This window comes from Penicillium riverlandense, assembly GCF_028828495.1.
Source record: "Penicillium riverlandense strain IBT 135883 chromosome Unknown utg000003l_segment0_segment0, whole genome shotgun sequence".
Classification (NCBI taxonomy): Eukaryota; Fungi; Ascomycota; class Eurotiomycetes; order Eurotiales; family Aspergillaceae; genus Penicillium; species Penicillium riverlandense.
This window is the reverse complement of record NW_026643196.1, coordinates 4,889,906-4,908,793: the sequence shown is the minus strand read 5'-3', so window position 1 is coordinate 4,908,793 and position 18,888 is coordinate 4,889,906. Positions and strand designations below refer to the sequence as shown.

Here is an 18,888-nt window from a genome sequence, read left to right as displayed (position 1 = left end):
GCCCTCCTGGCGCAATCTCCATCCGACAAGCCCCTGCCAGGAACTTAGGGGTGTTTCCCCTAATCTTTCTCTGAAACTTGCCAAACTCAATATCCCCGAGGCATAGTCGCCCGCTATGTCGTATAATCGTGTCGGTCAGTTTACTTCTCCTTTTCATGTGCTTGCTGGGTTGCGGGACTCTCCGCCGTTGCAGAACATCTCCACCTGCGACTCGCACGACCGCTGCCTTGTGCGCGGTTCCTCTATACTGAGTACTGACATTTGCGCTCGCCAGATCCCTTTGGGGACCAGAACCGGTCGCCCATGATGAATCCTCACCACCCGAATGTCCGCACGCCTTCCCCCGGCCGGCCGTTGGAAGCCTACCAGCTGTCGGACAATCCATACGGACACAGCGGTCATCTGCCTATGCCATCCACTGATCGCTTGGCTGAACAACCGACAGTAAGTGCCTGGAAAGGGGTCATTTTTGTGAAGAGAAAAACTAATGGCGATGGGTAGTACTCCGTCGAGAATATCCACGGCTCCTACGGCCACAACGAAATGTACGAAGCACATGGAGGTCACTACCCCGGTTACGAGTACGCGGTCGACCCCAATGCCCACCATGACGCCTATTACAACCAGCCGTACGAGCCCACGCATACACCGCAGGATGACTACGACTTGGGACAGTATCCAGAGGGTGGGCATACTCCGTTTGACGACACCAGTGCTCCTATGCTGGCGAATGCTCAGAACCCCTTTGAGGGGCCAGACCCGTATAGAGATGAGTTCCACGACGAGCGGCCGACCCCTAGCCCGGCACCCATTCGGCGTTGGAAGACGGTCAAGGAAGTTCAGCTGTTCAACGGCAACCTCGTGCTGGATTGCCCAATTGCGCCGCGGCTGCTCAGCCAGGTGCCGCACGCCGAGCCTCCGGGCCGCGATGAGTTCACCCACATGCGCTATTCGGCCGCCACCTGCGACCCTGCTCAATTCTTCGAAGAGCGCTTCACGCTGCGCCAGAAGCTATTCGCCAAGCCGCGCCATACGGAGCTGTTCATCGCGGTCACCATGTACAATGAGGATGACTTCTTGTTCGCGCGCACCATGACGGGTGTCTTCAAGAACATTGAACACATGTGTTCGCGCACCAGCAGCAAGACATGGGGCAAGGATGCTTGGAAGAAGATCGTGGTGTGTGTGATTAGTGACGGTCGTGCCAAGATCAACCCTCGAACTCGGGCTGTGCTGGCTGGTCTGGGTGTGTACCAGGACGGTATCGCCAAACAGCAGGTCAATGGCAAGGATGTGACGGCGCATATTTACGAGTACACGACGCAGGTGGGCATCGAGCTGAAGGGCGAACAGGTCCATCTGAAGCCGCGTTCGGGACCCCCGTGCAGATGATTTTCTGTCTGAAGGAAAAGAACCAGAAGAAGATCAACTCCCACCGCTGGTTCTTCCAGGCGTTCGGTCGTGTGCTGGATCCCAACATTTGTGTTTTGCTGGATGCGGGTACCAAGCCTGGCAAGGACTCGGTTTACCACCTGTGGAAGGCCTTTGATGTCGAGCCCATGTGCGGTGGCTGCTGTGGAGAGATCAAGGTCATGCTGTCACACGGCAAGAAATTGCTGAACCCTCTGGTGGCCGGCCAGAACTTTGAGTACAAGCTCAGTAATATCCTGGATAAGCCCCTGGAGTCTGCGTTTGGGTTCATCTCTGTGCTGCCCGGTGCCTTCTCCGCCTACCGGTATGTTGCGCTGCAAAACGACAAGAATGGCCAGGGTCCACTGGAGCGATACTTCATGGGTGAGAAGATGCACGGTGCCAACGCCGGTATTTTCACTGCGAACATGTACCTGGCCGAGGACCGCATTCTCTGCTTCGAGATTGTGACGAAGCGAAAATGCCGGTGGCTCCTGCGGTACGTCAAGTCGTCGACTGGTGAGACGGACGTGCCTGATCAGATGGCCGAGTTCATCTTGCAACGCCGTCGTTGGCTGAACGGCAGTTTCTTCGCCGCCATCTACGCCATCACCCACTTCTACCAGGTCTTCCGCAGTGACCACAGCTTCCTGCGCAAGTTCATGCTCATGATCGAGTTTATCTATCAAACGATTGCCATCATCTTCGCTTGGTTCGGCATCGGTAATTTCTTCCTTGTTTTCCACATCCTGACGACTTACTTGGGCGCATCCGATCTTTTGGGTACGGTGGGTAAGATCCTGGGAATTGTCTTCGAATGGCTCTACCTCGCAACTCTGGTCACTTGCTTCGTGCTGGCGCTGGGTAATCGCCCCGGCGGATCCAACAAGTTCTATATGACCATGGTGTACTTCTGGATTGGCATCATGTGTTATCTGTCCTTCGCGGCCGTGTTCGTCACGGTGAGATCGGTTCAGGAAGACTTGAAAGAACACCCGACTTTCGAGATCAGCGAGATTTTCAGGAATAAAACGTTCTTCTCGATCGTTGTTTCGATAGGCTCGACCTATCTCATGTGGTTTGTAGCCTCGGTCATCTTCCTGGATCCGTGGCACATGTTTACCTGCGTATGTCCCTGTCACCCTTTTTGGCCCGTCTCCGTCTCTTTCTAACCATGTCCAGTTCATCCAATACATCCTGCTCACACCGACATACATCAACGTCCTGAACATCTACGCCTTCTGCAACACCCACGACATCACCTGGGGAACGAAAGGTGACGACAAGGCTGAGAAGCTGCCGTCCGCGAACCTGAAGCCCGGCGGTAAGGTCGACGTGAACATCCCGCAGGATGACGGCGATCTGAACGCCCAGTACGAGGCCGAGCTGCGCTCATTTTCTGTGAAACCTCCCAAGGAGGTGAAGAGCGTCTCCGAGGAAGAGAAGCAGGCAGACTACTACAAGGGATTCCGGAGTGCTGTCGTGCTGGCCTGGGTCTTCTGCAACTTTGCGCTCGGCGCTGTTGTGCTCAGCGCGGCCGGTCTGGAGAACTTCGATAACCAGACAGCTGGCTCCAATGGCCAGGATCTCACCCAGAGCAATCGGTCCCTGATTTACATGCAGGTCGTGCTATGGAGTGTGGCGGCGCTGTCGTCGTTCAAGTTTGTCGGTGCCATGTGGTTCTTGGTCGTTCGGCTGGTGAGTTTCTGTCTCTCTGGCATGTGTCCATTCTCAAGTACTAACGATGTCAATAGTTCCGCGGTGTTTGATCTGATGATTGTGTTTCTTTCAGCCCTGCAGCTCCATTCTTGCGTGTCTTGTCTTGTCTTTTGTGCTTTTCTACTACCCGTTGATTCGATACCACTGCGGGCACGGTCTGGTATGGAACGGAAAATTGCCATATGGTATAATATGCATGACGACCTCCCTGCGGTGCTTCTTTCTCTCCGTCTGTGTGCATGGTGGCGTGCTCGATAGTTTTGGGGTTGCCAGTCTCTCCGATGGGAGGTGGGATTGAATTGGATTGGGATTGGGATATGGGATATGTACTGTATCTGTAGATATTAGTCTAACTCTAATCTCGAAGTGAGAGTTCTTCCAAGCTTCGATCATGTTCCCTGCCATTATGTATGAAGTTTTGAGCATTATTATATTCAGTCCTGACTACTCCTATCTCCGGACGTTACGAGTCCGATTACCCCGTCGTCTGATTCTTCGAATGAACACACAACGCAATCCCACCCAGCACGAGAAACAGCCCCAACCACGTCTCCCGGGCAATCACCTTCCGCTCAACGTACCACTCCCCCAGAACGGTGAATAGGAACGCGCTGGAGTTGGCCAGTGGGACAGTGAGTGAGAGCTCTGCAGAAAGCGGGAGTTAGCATTCTTTTCTTTTCACTTCCCGCGAACCAGGAGATATACATACCGTGTTTCCCAACAAGCAGAAAAAACCAAATACTCCCCGTCAGATTAATCACCAGCGGAATCGAGTATGCCGGCGTGCGCAGCAGATTGATCACTGTCCAGAAGAGGGTGGTGATCTTGGTGCGTAGCCAGGAGCGGGATGATGAAGAGGATCGCTTCCATGCAGGCGTGGGAGTGTTATCTTCGTCGTTGTGTTCGTCTGAATCTTCGGTATCGTTGTTAGGGTTGTGACCGTCTGCACGATCCCGCCGGGCGCTCGACGACTGTCCCGATGTACCCCCAAGCTGCAACGCAGCCGCCCTGTCATCCTCATCCTCCTCCTCCTCTCCTTCATCACGGGCAAGCAACTCCTGCTCCTCCTCCAAACCAGTGGTTGTAGATGTAGTCCGCGGTGTATCCGTAGTCGCCCCCGGCCCCCGACTCAATTTCTCCTGGCGCGCGTTAAAATCCGCTGCCGCGCGCCGGATGAACGGGGTCGTGAAGCCCCACGCGACGCCGACCAGGAGGAACGAGAGCACGTAGTTGAAGACGGCGGGCGCCGGATCGGCGGGCGCACTGGCGTCGGGGTCCATTGTATGGGCTGATTGGGGAGGTGCTGCCCGGGTGGAGGATGAGAGGAGACCGTGGGACGAAGGATGTTGAAAGTTGGTTTGGCCCGAGCGCTAGGGAGAATGTATGGAGCATTCCCCTTTTTTCCATTCTATGGTTCTACGATAGAGTTTGGTTCTTGTCTCTACAATACGGATTTGAGAGCGAGAGAACTATGTTCTGAAGAATAATGATGATCTAGGACTAGTCTATGCACTTACTTTGATCGACAGCCTTGTCGTCATGGACAGCACAACAGACACACTACCCAACCTCCCCCGACTCTCGGGTGGCACCCTGAGACCCGTCACGTCGATCGTTTAACACCGGCAAAAATAGCAGCACAACGCACTCATCTGCCCTGTTCTTGCATCTATGCCGTCTAAGGTGAGACAGGATCAGTAAATAGTAACCCGGCAGCCTGCTACACAGCCAACGGCGGGCCTCATCTCACCTCACCTCAACCCGCAATTTATTTTTGGGATCATGGATCCTCGATCATCCCCAGCACCAGAAAGTCTTAGAAGACCCGGTTTTCCAGCCACGCATCGCGGCAGCGATCGTCACCCCAACCGTGGATTATTGGCTCGCGGCGGTCGGGTAGCTCAACCCCGGCTAACTGCCTCCAGCAACTAACGGGGCGCTGTGCACAACGCGGTGAGATCCTCCAACACCTAGCGAATCGGGACCCCCGCTGCAGTTGCGGCTATTAATACTTGGCTGGAGTGAAGGATGAAAAGCTTAGACACAGCCGAAAGTAATTAAATAACTCGTCATGGCCCAACCCTCCTTTTAACAACGCATCCATTACTTTATCAGTCCACTCGCTACAGCTCTTCTGATCATTACTCTCGCTTGAATAACGCCGAACAACTACCTGTTTCAATAATTTTAATTTCTTTCCCCACCACAACCAAACCAGACACAATGAAGTTCATCGCTCCCCTCGCTGCTTTCGCCAGCGTCGCCCTGGCCCAGAATGCCCACATCGCTTTTCCGCATGGAGCCACGGCCACCGCGGGTGACGAGTACCTAATCCAGATTCAGCAGCCCGTATGTCTACCCATATTCCTAGAAGAAGCAAAAGAGCTAACCCACCACCCAAGGACTCCCTGACCAGCCTCATGAATTTCGGGATTGCTATCGGCATTTCCTCCTGCGCCCAAAGCAAGTGCCTCCCCGCCAAAGAGGAAATAGGCGACGTTCTCTACGCGGGCCCCTTCAATCCCGAGTTCCACCAGACCGGCGGCCATGGACCCTACCAGAACTTCACGGTCAAGATCCCCAAGTACCTGGCTGCGGGCAAGGCGCAGATTAACGTTGCCCATGCCTATCTCCTCGGGGTAAGTGGATCGATCACATCATTGATGAAAAGATCAATCAATGTTAATACTGATTATCAATAATAGGCTTCGTTATATCCCGTTATGAATACTCTTAACGAGACTATGCACATCACCAAATAGGGTTCGGGTCTACAGGGAGTAGGGTATGCTGTATATGCTTTGTGGTACGGGGAGTTTTTGTGTTCTTTTTCTTATATAAATTGGACATTCATTTGAGTATGATACTGCTTAATACCATGCATCACATTCACGATGAAACTTCCTATTTCATGTGCCTGTAACATTGTGCAAATACAAGGCCTACTTGGAGGGGAACCAGCAATAGCTAACGGACACCCGTCAGATTTAACTATCCTTAATGACTTGCCGACTACCTGAGAATGAATCTTGGTCTTTCGCGGCTTACGATTGGTTGGGTGTATGTAGTAAGACCTCTCATCGGTTGATGTTCTGTTTGCTCTTTAGGGCCTCTCTGATTGGCCAACTCGGAAAAAAAAATTGGTCTCATAATTCAGAATATTGACTCTTCTATATTGCGCTCTACACTCACGCATCCATATGGGTGCGGGAGGAGATTTTATATATTGTTTTAATTATTGGGCGTAGATTTGGCAAAAAATCAGGTCCCCGCCGGGTTCGAACCGGCGACTTTTCGGAGGTGTCAGGCCAATGAAATGCCCAATCAAAACCGAACGACATGAACCGCTAGTCCAGGGGACCCATTTTATCTCAACCACAAAAATAAAGGCCTAGAGTACCACTCAACTTTTGGTCCGAAGTGTTCACGTCATGGTTTTGCGAAACAGTTTGTAAATGGATATTGGATAAACTGATTTTGAATATTGCTGGAATTTTGCGAAGCAGAGACGACATTAATTCGACGTTCGTCACGTCAAGGAATCAAGTCAACTGTCTGTAACTAACTTGGTCAGCGTCGGAAACTTCGGAGACCGAGAAGGGACCCGGGTCGGGGGCCGTTGGCTCAAAACAGCCTAACAAGGTTGGGTGATATGGGGATAATTCGGAGACCGAGATATCTCAGCCCAGGTGTTTGTAAGTTGCTTCAGATCTTACTTTGCTTGGTTTGCAATCAAAAATGGCCCAATGATTGAGTGTTTGAACTGTTTGGACTGTTTGACGCGGCCCTCGAGGATAAGCGCTAAACCTGATTTGGGGGGCTTACCGACGCCAGGTTGTCCCTTACGCCTGTTTGGGTCGGGCTATTGTCCGGCGAAGTGCCAGCACGTACTTAGTTATGTCCGGAAAGTGGTCGCCATAGCCCCCACCAAGGGATTCGATACCGTGTGGCTACAAAATACTATATAATCACCTTTGACCCTCCAAGAAGAAGAGAATCGTATTCCTCCAGAATATAAAACACCCTCTCTCACAATGTCGATTCCCTCTTCCCCCAAACTGGACGGCCTGGATATCATCCAAACCACCTACAAGAGAATCGGCGACCATGAAATTCGAACAGACATTTTGATCCCTCAAACAGCGCACGAGGGCCAACGACCGGTGATCATCCGTTTCCACGGTGGTGGCTTTGTATGTGATCCCATCCATTGACGTTGTATTGTTTCTAACCCACAACCAGGTCTTCGGCGACTCCTTGTACATGGATTTCTACCCGCACTGGCTATCCGATCTTGCCATCAAGCATGGCGCGGTGGTGATCTCGCCCAACTACCGCCTCATCCCCGAAGCCACCAGCACCGACATCCACGACGACATGGAGGATTTCTGGACGTGGATGCACTCGTCTGCACTAGCCGATCTGCTTGCTGCGCACACTACACCCACAGCAGTTGATCTAGATCGGGTCCTTACATTCGGCGAGTCGGCTGGCGGGACTTTAAGCATTAACCTCGCCCTCTCGCACCCGAGTGAAATCCGCGCCTGCATAGCCGCGTATCCATGCGTGGACCTTCTGTCTCCGGATTACCATACTCCGCGTGAAAAGCCACCATTCGGCCATAATTTCCCCAAGGAAGTCATCCAGAAAGTTCTGTCCTCTGCTGTCCCCGGCACGCCGGTGTCATCGATCACTGAGCAGGAACGACTGGTTTTCATGCTGTCGGGTATTGAGTACGGTGAGCTGGGCGGTCTCTGGGACAAGGGAGTGAAGGATTCAGAGCGAGCGAGAATTTACGCCCTTGAGAAACTCGAGCTGCCGGATTGCAGTCTGCCGCGTGGTGGCATGGCGATTATCCATGGCGCCGGGGATAGTGTCGTCCCTGCGCGCGGAGCGGAGAAGTTTGTGCATCGTGCGCGTGAGGTGCTTCGTGGGAAGCCTGGTGGGGATAAGATATTTTTTACTCTTAGAGATGGGGATCATGGGTTTGATGGCGATGCTCGGTATTCCGAGAAGTGGTTACAGGATACATTGAAGGTGGCGGTTGAGACCTGGTTGGAGTGATGGGTCGATTCATGTTAATAAGTAGTTGGATTTTATCCTTAAATCATAACAATAGTCAGTTCAAAAAGCAAATATGGATATCCAAACCAGGATTGTTAATAAAGAACCCATGATGGACCTGCTTGAAGGAGTACCCGCCCCTAGTAATTAGTCGGGCCCTTACCGGCCAAATTGCAACCCAGTCAAATTACAATTATTTCCTACCTACCAACTTTGGACCCCTATTATCAACGACCACGATGACCAAATCTAATCCTGAAGTCGAGATAAGGATTGCTGATACTTTAGACGTGTACCATAAGCGTTGCAAGCCAAAAATCGCAAAATTGGCTTAGGAATTTAGCATTCCCTGCGGCTAGTTAAGGGAGGGCGCGTTTAGGGTCGCTAATCCCATTCCGCTAGAACTCTACCAAACAACCCTTTGATAAGGACTAAGAGGATGCATTAATTTCATAGATACGTGGCCTTAACCACGCTACTCTCTGACCTCTTCCCTATGAGATCAAAAGTACTATAAATAACATTTTGTCACAAAGTGTTTCCGACAAACGCAACAGCAAAATCTAGGTCGATCGTTTTATAGAACGCCCCCTAAAACCTTCAAATTACAACCCTAAAAAAATATAGAAGCAAAGAGGCTAGATGTAGAAAGATTACTAGTAATATTCAGGTAGATTCACAAACTAGAGGGAGAGATAGAAGCTATTAAAGTAATACTACGTAATATCTATAACGTCGACGAAACTAGCTTCTAACTAGACTTCCGCATGACCTAACCCAACCTAGACCTAACCTAGAACTAGGTCTAGGGCCCTAACTTAGGTTATAAATATTGTAATTGAAAACCGTGGCGTGTCGCTGTCACGCGAAAGACGCCATCGGACGATGGCCGAGTTAAGTTTGAGAGGGTCCTCTTGAGAGTAAACTTGTCATGTCAGGTAGAACCGAAGAGACCAAGCCAGAGAAGAGGCGGCAGGTACATCATACGAACCTCCTTCTCGAGTTAACTTGGCCATCGCATGCATACCTCCTTCGCCTGGCTACATCTTTCGGGCAAAACACCACATTTTCCTCGTTGGGAGGAGGAGATGTGCTTTCGACGACCAATTTGAGAGCCGGGTGACACTGAGGAAGGAGGTTTGCACATGCGAAGAGTAACTATCAGGACATAGCCCCAGTTTAGTTAAGCATTAACCATGGCGTATTGCAATAAACGAATGCAAGTGTATAATCTCGTGAGAAGAGTTATAAATAGCAATGGCTTCGCCCTTAACGCCATCAGATTGAAAACTATGAACGATGACGTCTCGCCGATCAGGTCGGGAATCCGGCTTAGTCGTTAGTTGGATGGCACTTGGCTTACCTAGAGCATGGGCCATGGACCATGGCCAAATAGGAACGTGAGCGGAGGCCTTTGGAATAGCTACCACAATTTAAGGACTGTTGTCTTGGGGGTAAAGGGTGAACTGAGGTTCTAATGGATGATCATATTCGACCACCCCAAGCATTACTAAGGAACAGGTGGTGAATTTTGCTCACCTAGTGATGAAATTCATACCCCTGATATTTATTGAGGCGATGAAGTGGCGTATTGGGATGGATGTGCTCAACTTTGCCGCCCGATATTTTCCTACGTTCATTTAAATTTTCACTACCTCTAGTAAATAACAGAGGAATCGAACTTGACTAAGTTTAATCCTATCCGTAGAGGCCATGTCACCAATTGCGGTATCAAAATCCAAATAGCGTTACTATTCGCTAAAAGTGCTGACTGAAATGGCGGGGTTGAGATGTGGTTAAAAAGTGGTCAAATTTCATCGTTCAAGTTACGGTTAGTGCTGAGGACAGTCCTACAGCCGTCTTTCCAGTAACAATTTATAGGGAACGATTAGCGTAATTAATTTACCACCTCTAGGAAGAAACAAGGGGATTAAATTTGATCTCTCACTAACAGCCCGCCAGTCAAGCACTTAGAACCTGTAGTAGGCTATCGGGCGGGGTAACCCACCCTCTATCCGCTCGTGAACGGTCACGATTATGAGTCTCGCTGGACATGCCTAGGGCTATGCTAAGGCCTAGGTATAATAATTTAGTAGCGCTACTGTATTGTGGCAACGACTTTGGAAAAATGGCATAGGGAGTTCAGTCACTTTTGATATCGTCGCGGCATAGTGGGTCCTCTGGGCGGAGAAGGTGAGATCTGGTTGGCTAGGCTAAAGAGTCTAGAACAGCGGTAGGATGCCGGACCAGTGGTTTAATCCCTCTGGCAAGGATTGACAACGAGATTTGATGGTCACGAACCATGGATACTATTATCCTTAGACTAGGGAAATATTAGTCGTATAGAAACCGGTGTTTGCGTGGCGTATATCAATTCACCCGCCCCTTGGACTTTGGTCTTCGAGGTTCCGCTGAAAGAGCCTACGTAGAGGAGAAGTGTTCTAGTTTCACTATTCACATTAAATACAACATGGGTCAAATTAGCTTATATCGATTCTTCAATAATGCATCCCTGGTTCATAGTATAGAATGTTGGGTCCGGCACTTCGCTACTTTCTACCTTCAAAATAGCAAAAGTCTAATTCTCTTTCCGCGGATGCTCGTGACTACCAGACTAGCCTTTGGGCTTAGCGTTTAAAACACTGAGGTCGGCAAGAGGGTGGCGGCTGCCGATCAAGTAAGTTTAGGATTGAAATGCCTAATTATCCCAGTTCCTCACCTTAAATTAATATTTTGGGATTTTCCGGATTCTAATAGATACATAGCTAGAGATAGCAATTTAACAAAGCCTCTGGCTTACGTCTTGAAATCCTAACAAACACTTCAAACTTCTGGCCTTTAATAGGAAGAGGAATGTCTAAACTGATGGTCACGAGGCCCTGTGTTGCACTTGCCACCTTCCTTTTGTAGACTTGGACACGCTACGGTGTAAGCTTGGGAGCCAGGGTGGCCGAAAAGCCACAGAACACTATTACTTTTCGGACCCAGAAAGGTAACTCGTGTGCCTATTTGAATATAAAATGCCCGAAGTCTTTCCATTGACTACTAAAGACAGGATCAGGTAATGTACACAGTACTTCTGTCGCCTCGTTGCTAGGCGTCTGTTCTGCGGGCCCCCAGGGAGACATGAAATGAAGCGGGAAGATGCTCTCCCATAGCCAGACAGTCATCTTGATCCTAGACTGGGTTTTTGGATCTGCAGCTATTCTCATAATGGGCTTACGTTTGCTAATGCGCAAGCTGAGGAAGCAACAGCTGGGTCTGAGCGACTATCTCACTATGTTGGCTATCTTATGTGTGATGACTCGATCATCATTCGCTACCGTTGTGGACTTATGGGGCAATAATCGTTACGATCTAAAACCTGGTCTTCATTTCACAGCAACAGAAATATATCAACGTGAAATAGGGAGCAAACTGACACTTACAGATCGAATAGTGTATAACACATAGTGAGCACACCAATCTCTGCTATCACCCTGGCTATATTAACTAATGTTGCAGTCTATGGATCCAGAAATCAGTCGTTCTGCTTCTGTATAACTTGATATTCTCCTGTCTCCCTCTCGCCGCACGAACCATCAAGATATACTGGGTTATTCTCCTAATCACCTATTGCGCTGTGCAAGCTACTAGCTTCGTCGACTGTCGGCCTATCCGACTCAACTGGCAAGTCGTGCCGCATCCTGGTGAGTGGATTCTATTCTTTGCCTCTAGTTACCTGCAGTATTTGCATCTGACGGTGGCGAATATAGGACTCTGTACAAATGCGACCATCCAGTTGTCTACCTTTGTAGCTCTCAACATGGCGACCGATGTGATGCTTTTGATTTTCCCTTTGCCTTTTATCCTTAACCTTAAAAAGTGCCCGTTGAAACGGTATGTCTTCCCTCGATCTGACCTTAGAAAAATAGAAATTATTAATCCTAACTCCTACAGTCGACTTCAGTTAGTCGGCATCTTCTCTCTAGGCATTCTCCTGACCGTCATCGCCATTTTGCGGCTCCCTATATATAAGCTTAGCACCTCGCAAGTTCATCGTTATACATGGGGTGCTATAGAGCAATTTGGTGCCGCCGTGGTGGCCAATATTCCAACTCTATATGGTCTTCGCAAACGGAAAAGCCCTGAGCCTTTTATTCCTCCCGATAGGTCGACCAACTATTTACAGACCAAGCGATCGACGGGACGCAGCTGGATATCAGAACAGGAGCTGATCAGTTGCCCGCATTTTGTGGAATCTGGGCAAGGGTCATGCCAGCATGATAGCGTTTCAGAAGTGTCTGAATTGAACAGATGAAAGCAATGGCAATATGTGAAGCGATACTCGAGATCTTTACTCGGAAGCCAGAAGCTGTCAGAACAGGTCTCTAAGCACAGGAAAGCTTTCAGGAGCAGGAAGGAGAGAAGCAGAAGAGACAACTGCGTTTGGTGGATGCTATTTTCTGGATGCCACGTGAGAAGAGACGAAGGCCTAGAGGTGGTGGGCACCTCTGGCATAATCCGGCACACGCCAGTTGAGCCATCAGCAGCGATGGAGAAGAGGGAAGAACAACTCATTATTACTGGAGGAGCGGGTGCTAGCATCCCCAATTTGAGTTTAGATAAAGACATGACCAGGAGAATTGTAATGTAAAATCATCTGAGAGAAGACTGTAGTTGCCAGTAGCCGATGAGGGTAATCTTCCCATAATCATCATGTGACCCTTGGTCATGCCACGTCCAAGATACTAGTGGTATGTGACTTCATGACTTCGAAGACGGGCCTCCCCGCTCTCCTTTGGAACCATCACCAATTTTAAAAAAGAATACTGAACGGTAAGAGCAGTGTTTAGATCTCATAATGAAGGATATCAAGACATGAGGCCAGTGAGGCCAGCAAAGAGAACATGAAGAACCCGTTCGGAGAAGCGGTAATAGTTGCCAATATTGTGTTCCTTGTGCTTGCGACAGTCTTCGTTGGCTTACGATTCACCTCGCGAATTTTTATCTCCCGGAGAGCAACAGCGCCGGATTATGTGATGTTGATCGGATGGATACTTCTAGTTGGAATCACCGCTGTCAATATATATGGCGCGTCTAAAGGTTTGGGACTCTTTGCAGGGGTTCTCCAAAGCTGGAGGCGGCCTTTGGCTCGGGCCGAGTACGCATTCCCTGTGCTCTATGTAGGTTCGGCTTGAACTCATAGAAGATATCAGGAACTTACTCATCAATATAGTATCCAGCAGTCACAGCTATTAAATCATCCATCCTCCTCTTTTATCTGACTCTGGCGAAAGGACAGTTTCTTTTCCGAGTGGTAGTGCTCGTTACTTTTGGTATTGTTATCCTGTTTGGCCTATCCTTGACCCTGGTGAATCTGTTCCCATGTCGTCCGCTCTCGGCTTCTTTTTTAATTGAGACACCTCCCGGGACCTATTGTATCGACATTGTTGCGCTCTATATTTCCTCAGCTCCGATCAATATTCTCACTGATGTTGCCATTTTCTTTCTGCCAATGCCGATACTCTGGAATATACGACTCCCACGTCGGCAGAAAGTCATTTTGCTCCTCACATTTGGAGCCGGGATATTTGTCATTGTTATAAGCATCCTTCGCACGGAGTTTCTTTTGCACGCAGCGGTTGAACGAGCTATCAAACCCCAACCCCCAAGCGTTCACGACCTCTCATGTAAGCTCTCCACTCCGATATATTCATTATGTACTCACGGGCTTGTCGGCACAGATTACGATGCATATGTCTTTTTATGGTCCACGGTAGAGCTGAGCCTTGGCATCATGTGTGGCTGCGTTCCTAGCCTAAAACCTCTTGTCTCCCGAATTCTTCCTTGGGTCCTCCATACGACAGAGGAGACGACTCGTTCCAGTGACACCGGTACATCTCTGGTTCACCGGCCTGGAAGAGATAACAACCAAGTGATTGAGACGGATACCACGGCCGGGATTGCAGTACCTGAAAATTTGGAGTCGGCAGCTAGCGGACCGGAAAATGCACCATCGAGTACCCCCAGCCAGCCCTGGTTTGATTTCGTTGTACTCACCAGTTCACGGAACATGCTTGGCATGAGCGGACGAGAATCAATATTCCCACTCACAGTAATATGTGTTATCTTCTTTTTGTGGGGTTTTGCCTACGGAATTACAAGCACATTCTGGTTGCAATTCCAGCATGCCACTAGGAGCAAAGTCGATGTAACGTTCGCGTTACATGCCAGTTATTTTGGTGGCTATGTCTTCGGGCCCATTCTCCTGGCACGTCCTATTCTGAACTACAGTGGTTTCAAAATCGCCTTAGTCACAGGTATATCAATCTTTTGGTTCGGTATGCTGTCATTCTGGCCTGCGACTGTACTCGTCTCGCTTCCGGCCATCCTGGTTGCCATGTTCATTGCCGGATTGGGAGTTTCTGTGGTGGAAACAACAGCAAATCTCTTCACTACGCTTTGTGGACCATCAGGACGTGGTGAAATGCGACTTAGCATCGCCAAGGGTATAGAAGCGATAGGTGTGACAGCCTCTACGATATTATCGGATAAAGTTTTCTTCACGAATGTGGTAAGTGCTCCAGGACTGATAGACGTGCAGTGGATATTTCTTGTTCTGGCGATAGTTCCACTGCTCCTGGCGTTCGCATACACCTTCGTGAGCCTTCCTGAGGTCTCGAGCGATGAGTTGAGAGATCGCGCACATTGCAGAGAACGATTCACTTGCAGTCGTATTTCTGAGGTTCGCGTCATGTGGATAACGTTGATCCTCGGGTTTCTAGCGCAATTCTGCAGTATTGGAGGTGAAGAAGCCTTTCGAACTAATTTCCGGTTGTTCGTGATATTTAATGAACCAAAGTAAGTTGAACGTTTATATAGCGTCCCCATACCACGTTCCGAACAGAAGGCTTTGAATGTTTTATCTGACCTCTCTGCCCAGCCCTCGCCCCCCACTTTATGGATTTGTCGCCATAAGCAACGCCGCATCCGCAGCTGGCTTCCTCTTCACTGCGCTTTTATTGTACTTCTTGAAACCTCGTTGGATCCTTCTGGGTCTGTATCTCTGCGCAATCCTATTTTCGGCCCTCAGCATAGTGACGAATAGCTATGCCGGCATCGCGATGGCTATTCTCCTCTCATTTTTCAGTGCTGGAATCTCGCCCATAATATTTGCAATCTGCCTCCGCGGGATGGGGAGACATACGAAAACCGCTGCCGCATTCTTGACGACGGCCGTCTCGGGCGGTGCGATTTTCCCTTTCGTCCGAAATAGCATGTCCAAAGCACACGGATATCGATATGGATACTATCTCGATGTTGCCCTCTTTTCAGCAGGCTCACTATTTGCTGTCTATCTCAACATAGTGACGGGTGCACGAGTCCAAACAAATTAATGACCCCGAAACTGATTTACGAGTCTCCATAGACGATGTCAAAGATATTAGAAACCATATCCGACAACGGTTCTTGACCTCGACGGTCCAATCAAACAGCATTCTAAACACATCGTAATCTGGAAATTCTTTATTCATGACTATACAGCCCCATCAGAGGCCGTACCAAAAGCTTAGAGAAAGACAATAGAAGACCCTCCCTAGATCAATAGACGTATACTCGTCGTCGGGCATACTATTCCACGCCCCGCAAACACAGGGATTGAAGGTACATAATCTTCCCACGTCATTGGTGATAACCTATCCAGTCCTAAGAAGCTAAGCAGTCTCGATATGTGCACCAGCACTTTTCTCTTGGAGTGCTTCCTCTTGACGACGTTCCACGCCGACGAGACCATTTCTAGGCAAATTCTTTTCCACCCCAACCGGATCAAAGATAGACTTGGACCGAATAAAGATCTCGTCGATCTCTTCCAGCGTGCGACCCTTGGTCTCTGGGTAAAATAAATAGAAAACAACAAAGGCAAAAGCACTAATGGTGGCGTAAACGATGTAGTACTTCCACTCGAGGTTCGTCATAGCGGTTGGGGTCACCTCCGCCACCAAGAAGTTAAAGAGCCAGTTTGTGCAGGCGCCCATTGCAGTGACTTTGTGCCGGACAGAGAGGGGAGCAATCTCACTTGCGTACATAAAAGGGATCAGGAAGAGACCCACCGGGAAGAAGAACATGGCCACAAAGTAAAAAAAAATGCCGGCTTTGCCCGCGGCCAGATTGCTCAGGTCTGACATCAGGCCACACAGGCAGGCATGGGCGATGGCCATGCCGCCTGCTCCTGCCATCAGAAGCTTCCTCCGCCCGACTCGATCAATCAAGAGAACTGCAATCCCCGCAGAGATAAACTGCCAGATTTGAATGCAGCCAGAGAAGATGCGCGCGTCGACCGCAGTATAGTGGAGCTGTTTCTGAAAGATCTGCGTCGAGTAGAAAGTCACAATATTGATACCCGTCATCTGTGCCAGTAAGGCGACAAAAATGGCGAGACAAGCACGATGAAATTGACGCTCCGGGCCCATTGCGAAGACCGAGGTGGCGTCCCGCTTCTCTTCTTGGAATGTATCATAGATGATTTGCAGCTCTGTAGTGATCACCTCAGAGTCCTCTGGCATATCTTCTAGAGCACCCAGGACGGCCTGAGCTTTCTCCATCTCGTCCTTCTTGATGAGCCAACGGGGGCTTTCGGGCATGAAGAGGACAAGCGAGGTGACTATCAGGGCAAAGAAACCCTGGAAAGCAATGGGGAATCTGAAATTCACCTGACTGTCATTGACAAAATACAATCCGAACTCGATCCAGGCCGCCGTTGTAAGGCCGCCAATAGCAAAAAATCCTTGCAGCAAGACCCGGCGACCACGTTCGTTGGCATTTGAGCACTCCGACACCCACATGGGAATGGTGGCCGTCAATGCGCCCACGCCAAGTCCTGACAAGATGGTAAGATGGAAACTTGTTCATAGGCGCGTCTCATTTGTCGACCTGATTGTAGAACGTACCTGTGATAATTCTGGCCACAATCAGCTGGGCCAGACTGAATGGGGTAGTCTGTAGTATGACTCCGACTACGACAACACATCCCGCGGTGAAGATGGTGCGGCGACGTCCCAGGACGTCCCCAAGGAACGCACAGGAGAGCGCCCCCAACGCACAGCCCACTTCGTAGATGGCGACCGCCGTCCCTGACAATCACACATTAGCTGGCCGTCCTTGAAGTCTGCCTGTTCTGCACAGTAGTCGTGCTATATACCTTCAATTTTCGAGTCCTTCATCTGCGGGAAGACTTGCAGGAATGTTGGCAGAGTCACCAATCCATTCATGACGGCCTGATCGTAGCCCTGCAATGCGAAGGCAGTCGCAGCGATTATACTCAGCACGATACTGAGGGGCTTGCCTCTTAGGCCCAAGTAAGTCATATTTCCAATGGTACGTCAACAAGTAGTGTTTGAAGAAGAGAGGTGTGAAGAAGAGTAACCTAGAATCTAGGGTCTAGGATAGATGAAAGTTGAGCTTCTGTTCTCAGGCAAACAGGAGCTGTGCTTTTATAATGATAGTAATAATTCCTTGTCACTCCGAAACTCGCACCTTTTCACTTTAGCAGCCGTGTCGAGCCTCCCCTACCCCGCGCACTAGGTCTTTAGAGTTAGTAGAATCGAAGCTACCAAGCATTTTTGAGGCCCATATCACTAAGTTTGGATGGAACCTTGGCCAACGTGGTTGTGGGTTCGTGCTCTCCGTGCACCAATGACCGCTTCGGGATTCAGCTGGACTGACTCCACTAGTCCCGACTCGGTATCGCAAGTCGGCTTCTCACTGGTTGAACTAAGCCGAGAATAACGCCCGTTCGGCCGCTGAATCTCCTGCGGACATATTAGGTTCGGACGCTAGAAACCTAAGCTGAGTTCGCTGCGGTGACAAACCAGGGAAATTGGACGATCGGTCCGCTGCCAGCCATTTCCAATCCAATGGGGTGACTCGGCGAGATTACGTCGGGGTGGTACTGGGTCTAGGTTCGGGATGTTCGGCGGGTCGAGCCAGTGATCTTCTATTAGTTTGGGTGGCTCAAAAAGGTATCATGCGGGGTCTGTCTGATTTGCCGTTGTACGACAAGATACACCTGGGGGAATGGTCACGGAATCTGGCGATTTTCGGCAGTTTTTCTCAATGTCCAAGCCATTGGTCCTGGTGAACCCAAGGTGCAGCCTAGCGAAATGGATGAGGGCGTTAGGGTCGCCGGCCTGGACCACCCTCTTCCCAGTGAGAGACAGGTCCGATTTCTATCGTTCTTGAATTTATGACGGTTTTTGCCACTTTTATTAAGTATTGACTTAATTTTTATTTTTATTATTTTTTGCCTGTAACTAACCGACTTCCTGAATAATTAGCTACATACATTCTGTAGACACTGCCCCGCGGAAGTGCACGCGTGGCACAGGTCTGTTAAAAGTACGAATTCCAAGACGGGCAACCCTACTATAATGGAAAATTCAGTTGTTTTTGCTAAACACTCCTGTCTTTCAATTTGTTGTACTGTACTCATGGGACTAAGTTTTATCCAGCCTATCTTGCAATAGCGAGTATCTTGCAGTAGTCGAGCCCGGTGTGCGTACAAATTCTAAGTCGCTTGCGTCCCATCCTCACCCATCTTCAATATCCTCACCCGCATCTTCCGCTCCAATTACTCCCCATCCCCGGTCACCGGGTCCTCGCAAAAGCGCGTTCCCTCGCCGCTGTCGCGCGTCGACATCTTGACCGTGCGCTACA

General features: G+C 49.7%; 6 protein-coding genes across 6 annotated transcripts; 4 read left to right on the top strand and 2 right to left on the bottom strand.

Annotated features, from left to right (window-relative positions):
* Window positions 1-306: 306 nt before the first annotated feature.
* Window positions 307-3,171, top strand: chsA (chitin synthase I; the record flags this gene model as incomplete). Its single annotated transcript, XM_057197031.1, has 4 exons — window positions 307-444; window positions 502-1,353; window positions 1,389-2,537; window positions 2,593-3,171. Coding segments are annotated over 4 exons (2,718 nt in total), but the record flags the coding sequence as incomplete, so codon positions are not given.
* Window positions 3,172-3,604: 433 nt separating this feature from the next.
* Window positions 3,605-4,409, bottom strand: N7474_005615 (uncharacterized protein; the record flags this gene model as incomplete). Its single annotated transcript, XM_057197030.1, has 2 exons — window positions 3,605-3,774; window positions 3,839-4,409. The coding sequence occupies 2 exons, from the start codon at window positions 4,407-4,409 to the stop codon at window positions 3,605-3,607; spliced, it is 741 nt and encodes a 246-aa protein (XP_057054426.1).
* Window positions 4,410-5,352: 943 nt separating this feature from the next.
* N7474_005614 (uncharacterized protein) lies at window positions 5,353-5,891 on the top strand (the record flags this gene model as incomplete). Its single annotated transcript, XM_057197029.1, has 3 exons — window positions 5,353-5,478; window positions 5,532-5,768; window positions 5,835-5,891. The coding sequence occupies 3 exons, from the start codon at window positions 5,353-5,355 to the stop codon at window positions 5,889-5,891; spliced, it is 420 nt and encodes a 139-aa protein (XP_057054425.1).
* Window positions 5,892-7,163: 1,272 nt separating this feature from the next.
* On the top strand, window positions 7,164-8,193 carry N7474_005613 (uncharacterized protein; the record flags this gene model as incomplete). The annotated part of the gene is made up of 2 exons (XM_057197028.1): window positions 7,164-7,322; window positions 7,372-8,193. 2 exons carry the CDS (start codon window positions 7,164-7,166, stop codon window positions 8,191-8,193), a joined length of 981 nt encoding a protein of 326 aa, XP_057054424.1.
* Window positions 8,194-13,051: 4,858 nt separating this feature from the next.
* On the top strand, window positions 13,052-15,572 carry N7474_005612 (MFS transporter; the record flags this gene model as incomplete). Its single annotated transcript, XM_057197027.1, has 3 exons — window positions 13,052-13,358; window positions 13,412-15,036; window positions 15,119-15,572. The coding sequence occupies exons 1-3, from the start codon at window positions 13,083-13,085 to the stop codon at window positions 15,570-15,572; spliced, it is 2,355 nt and encodes a 784-aa protein (XP_057054423.1). The 5' UTR covers window positions 13,052-13,082.
* A 318-nt stretch (window positions 15,573-15,890) lies between these two features.
* On the bottom strand, window positions 15,891-17,540 carry N7474_005611 (sugar porter family MFS transporter; the record flags this gene model as incomplete). The annotated part of the gene is made up of 3 exons (XM_057197026.1): window positions 15,891-17,053; window positions 17,124-17,306; window positions 17,375-17,540. The coding sequence occupies 3 exons, from the start codon at window positions 17,538-17,540 to the stop codon at window positions 15,891-15,893; spliced, it is 1,512 nt and encodes a 503-aa protein (XP_057054422.1).
* Between the last annotated feature and the right edge of the window lie 1,348 nt (window positions 17,541-18,888).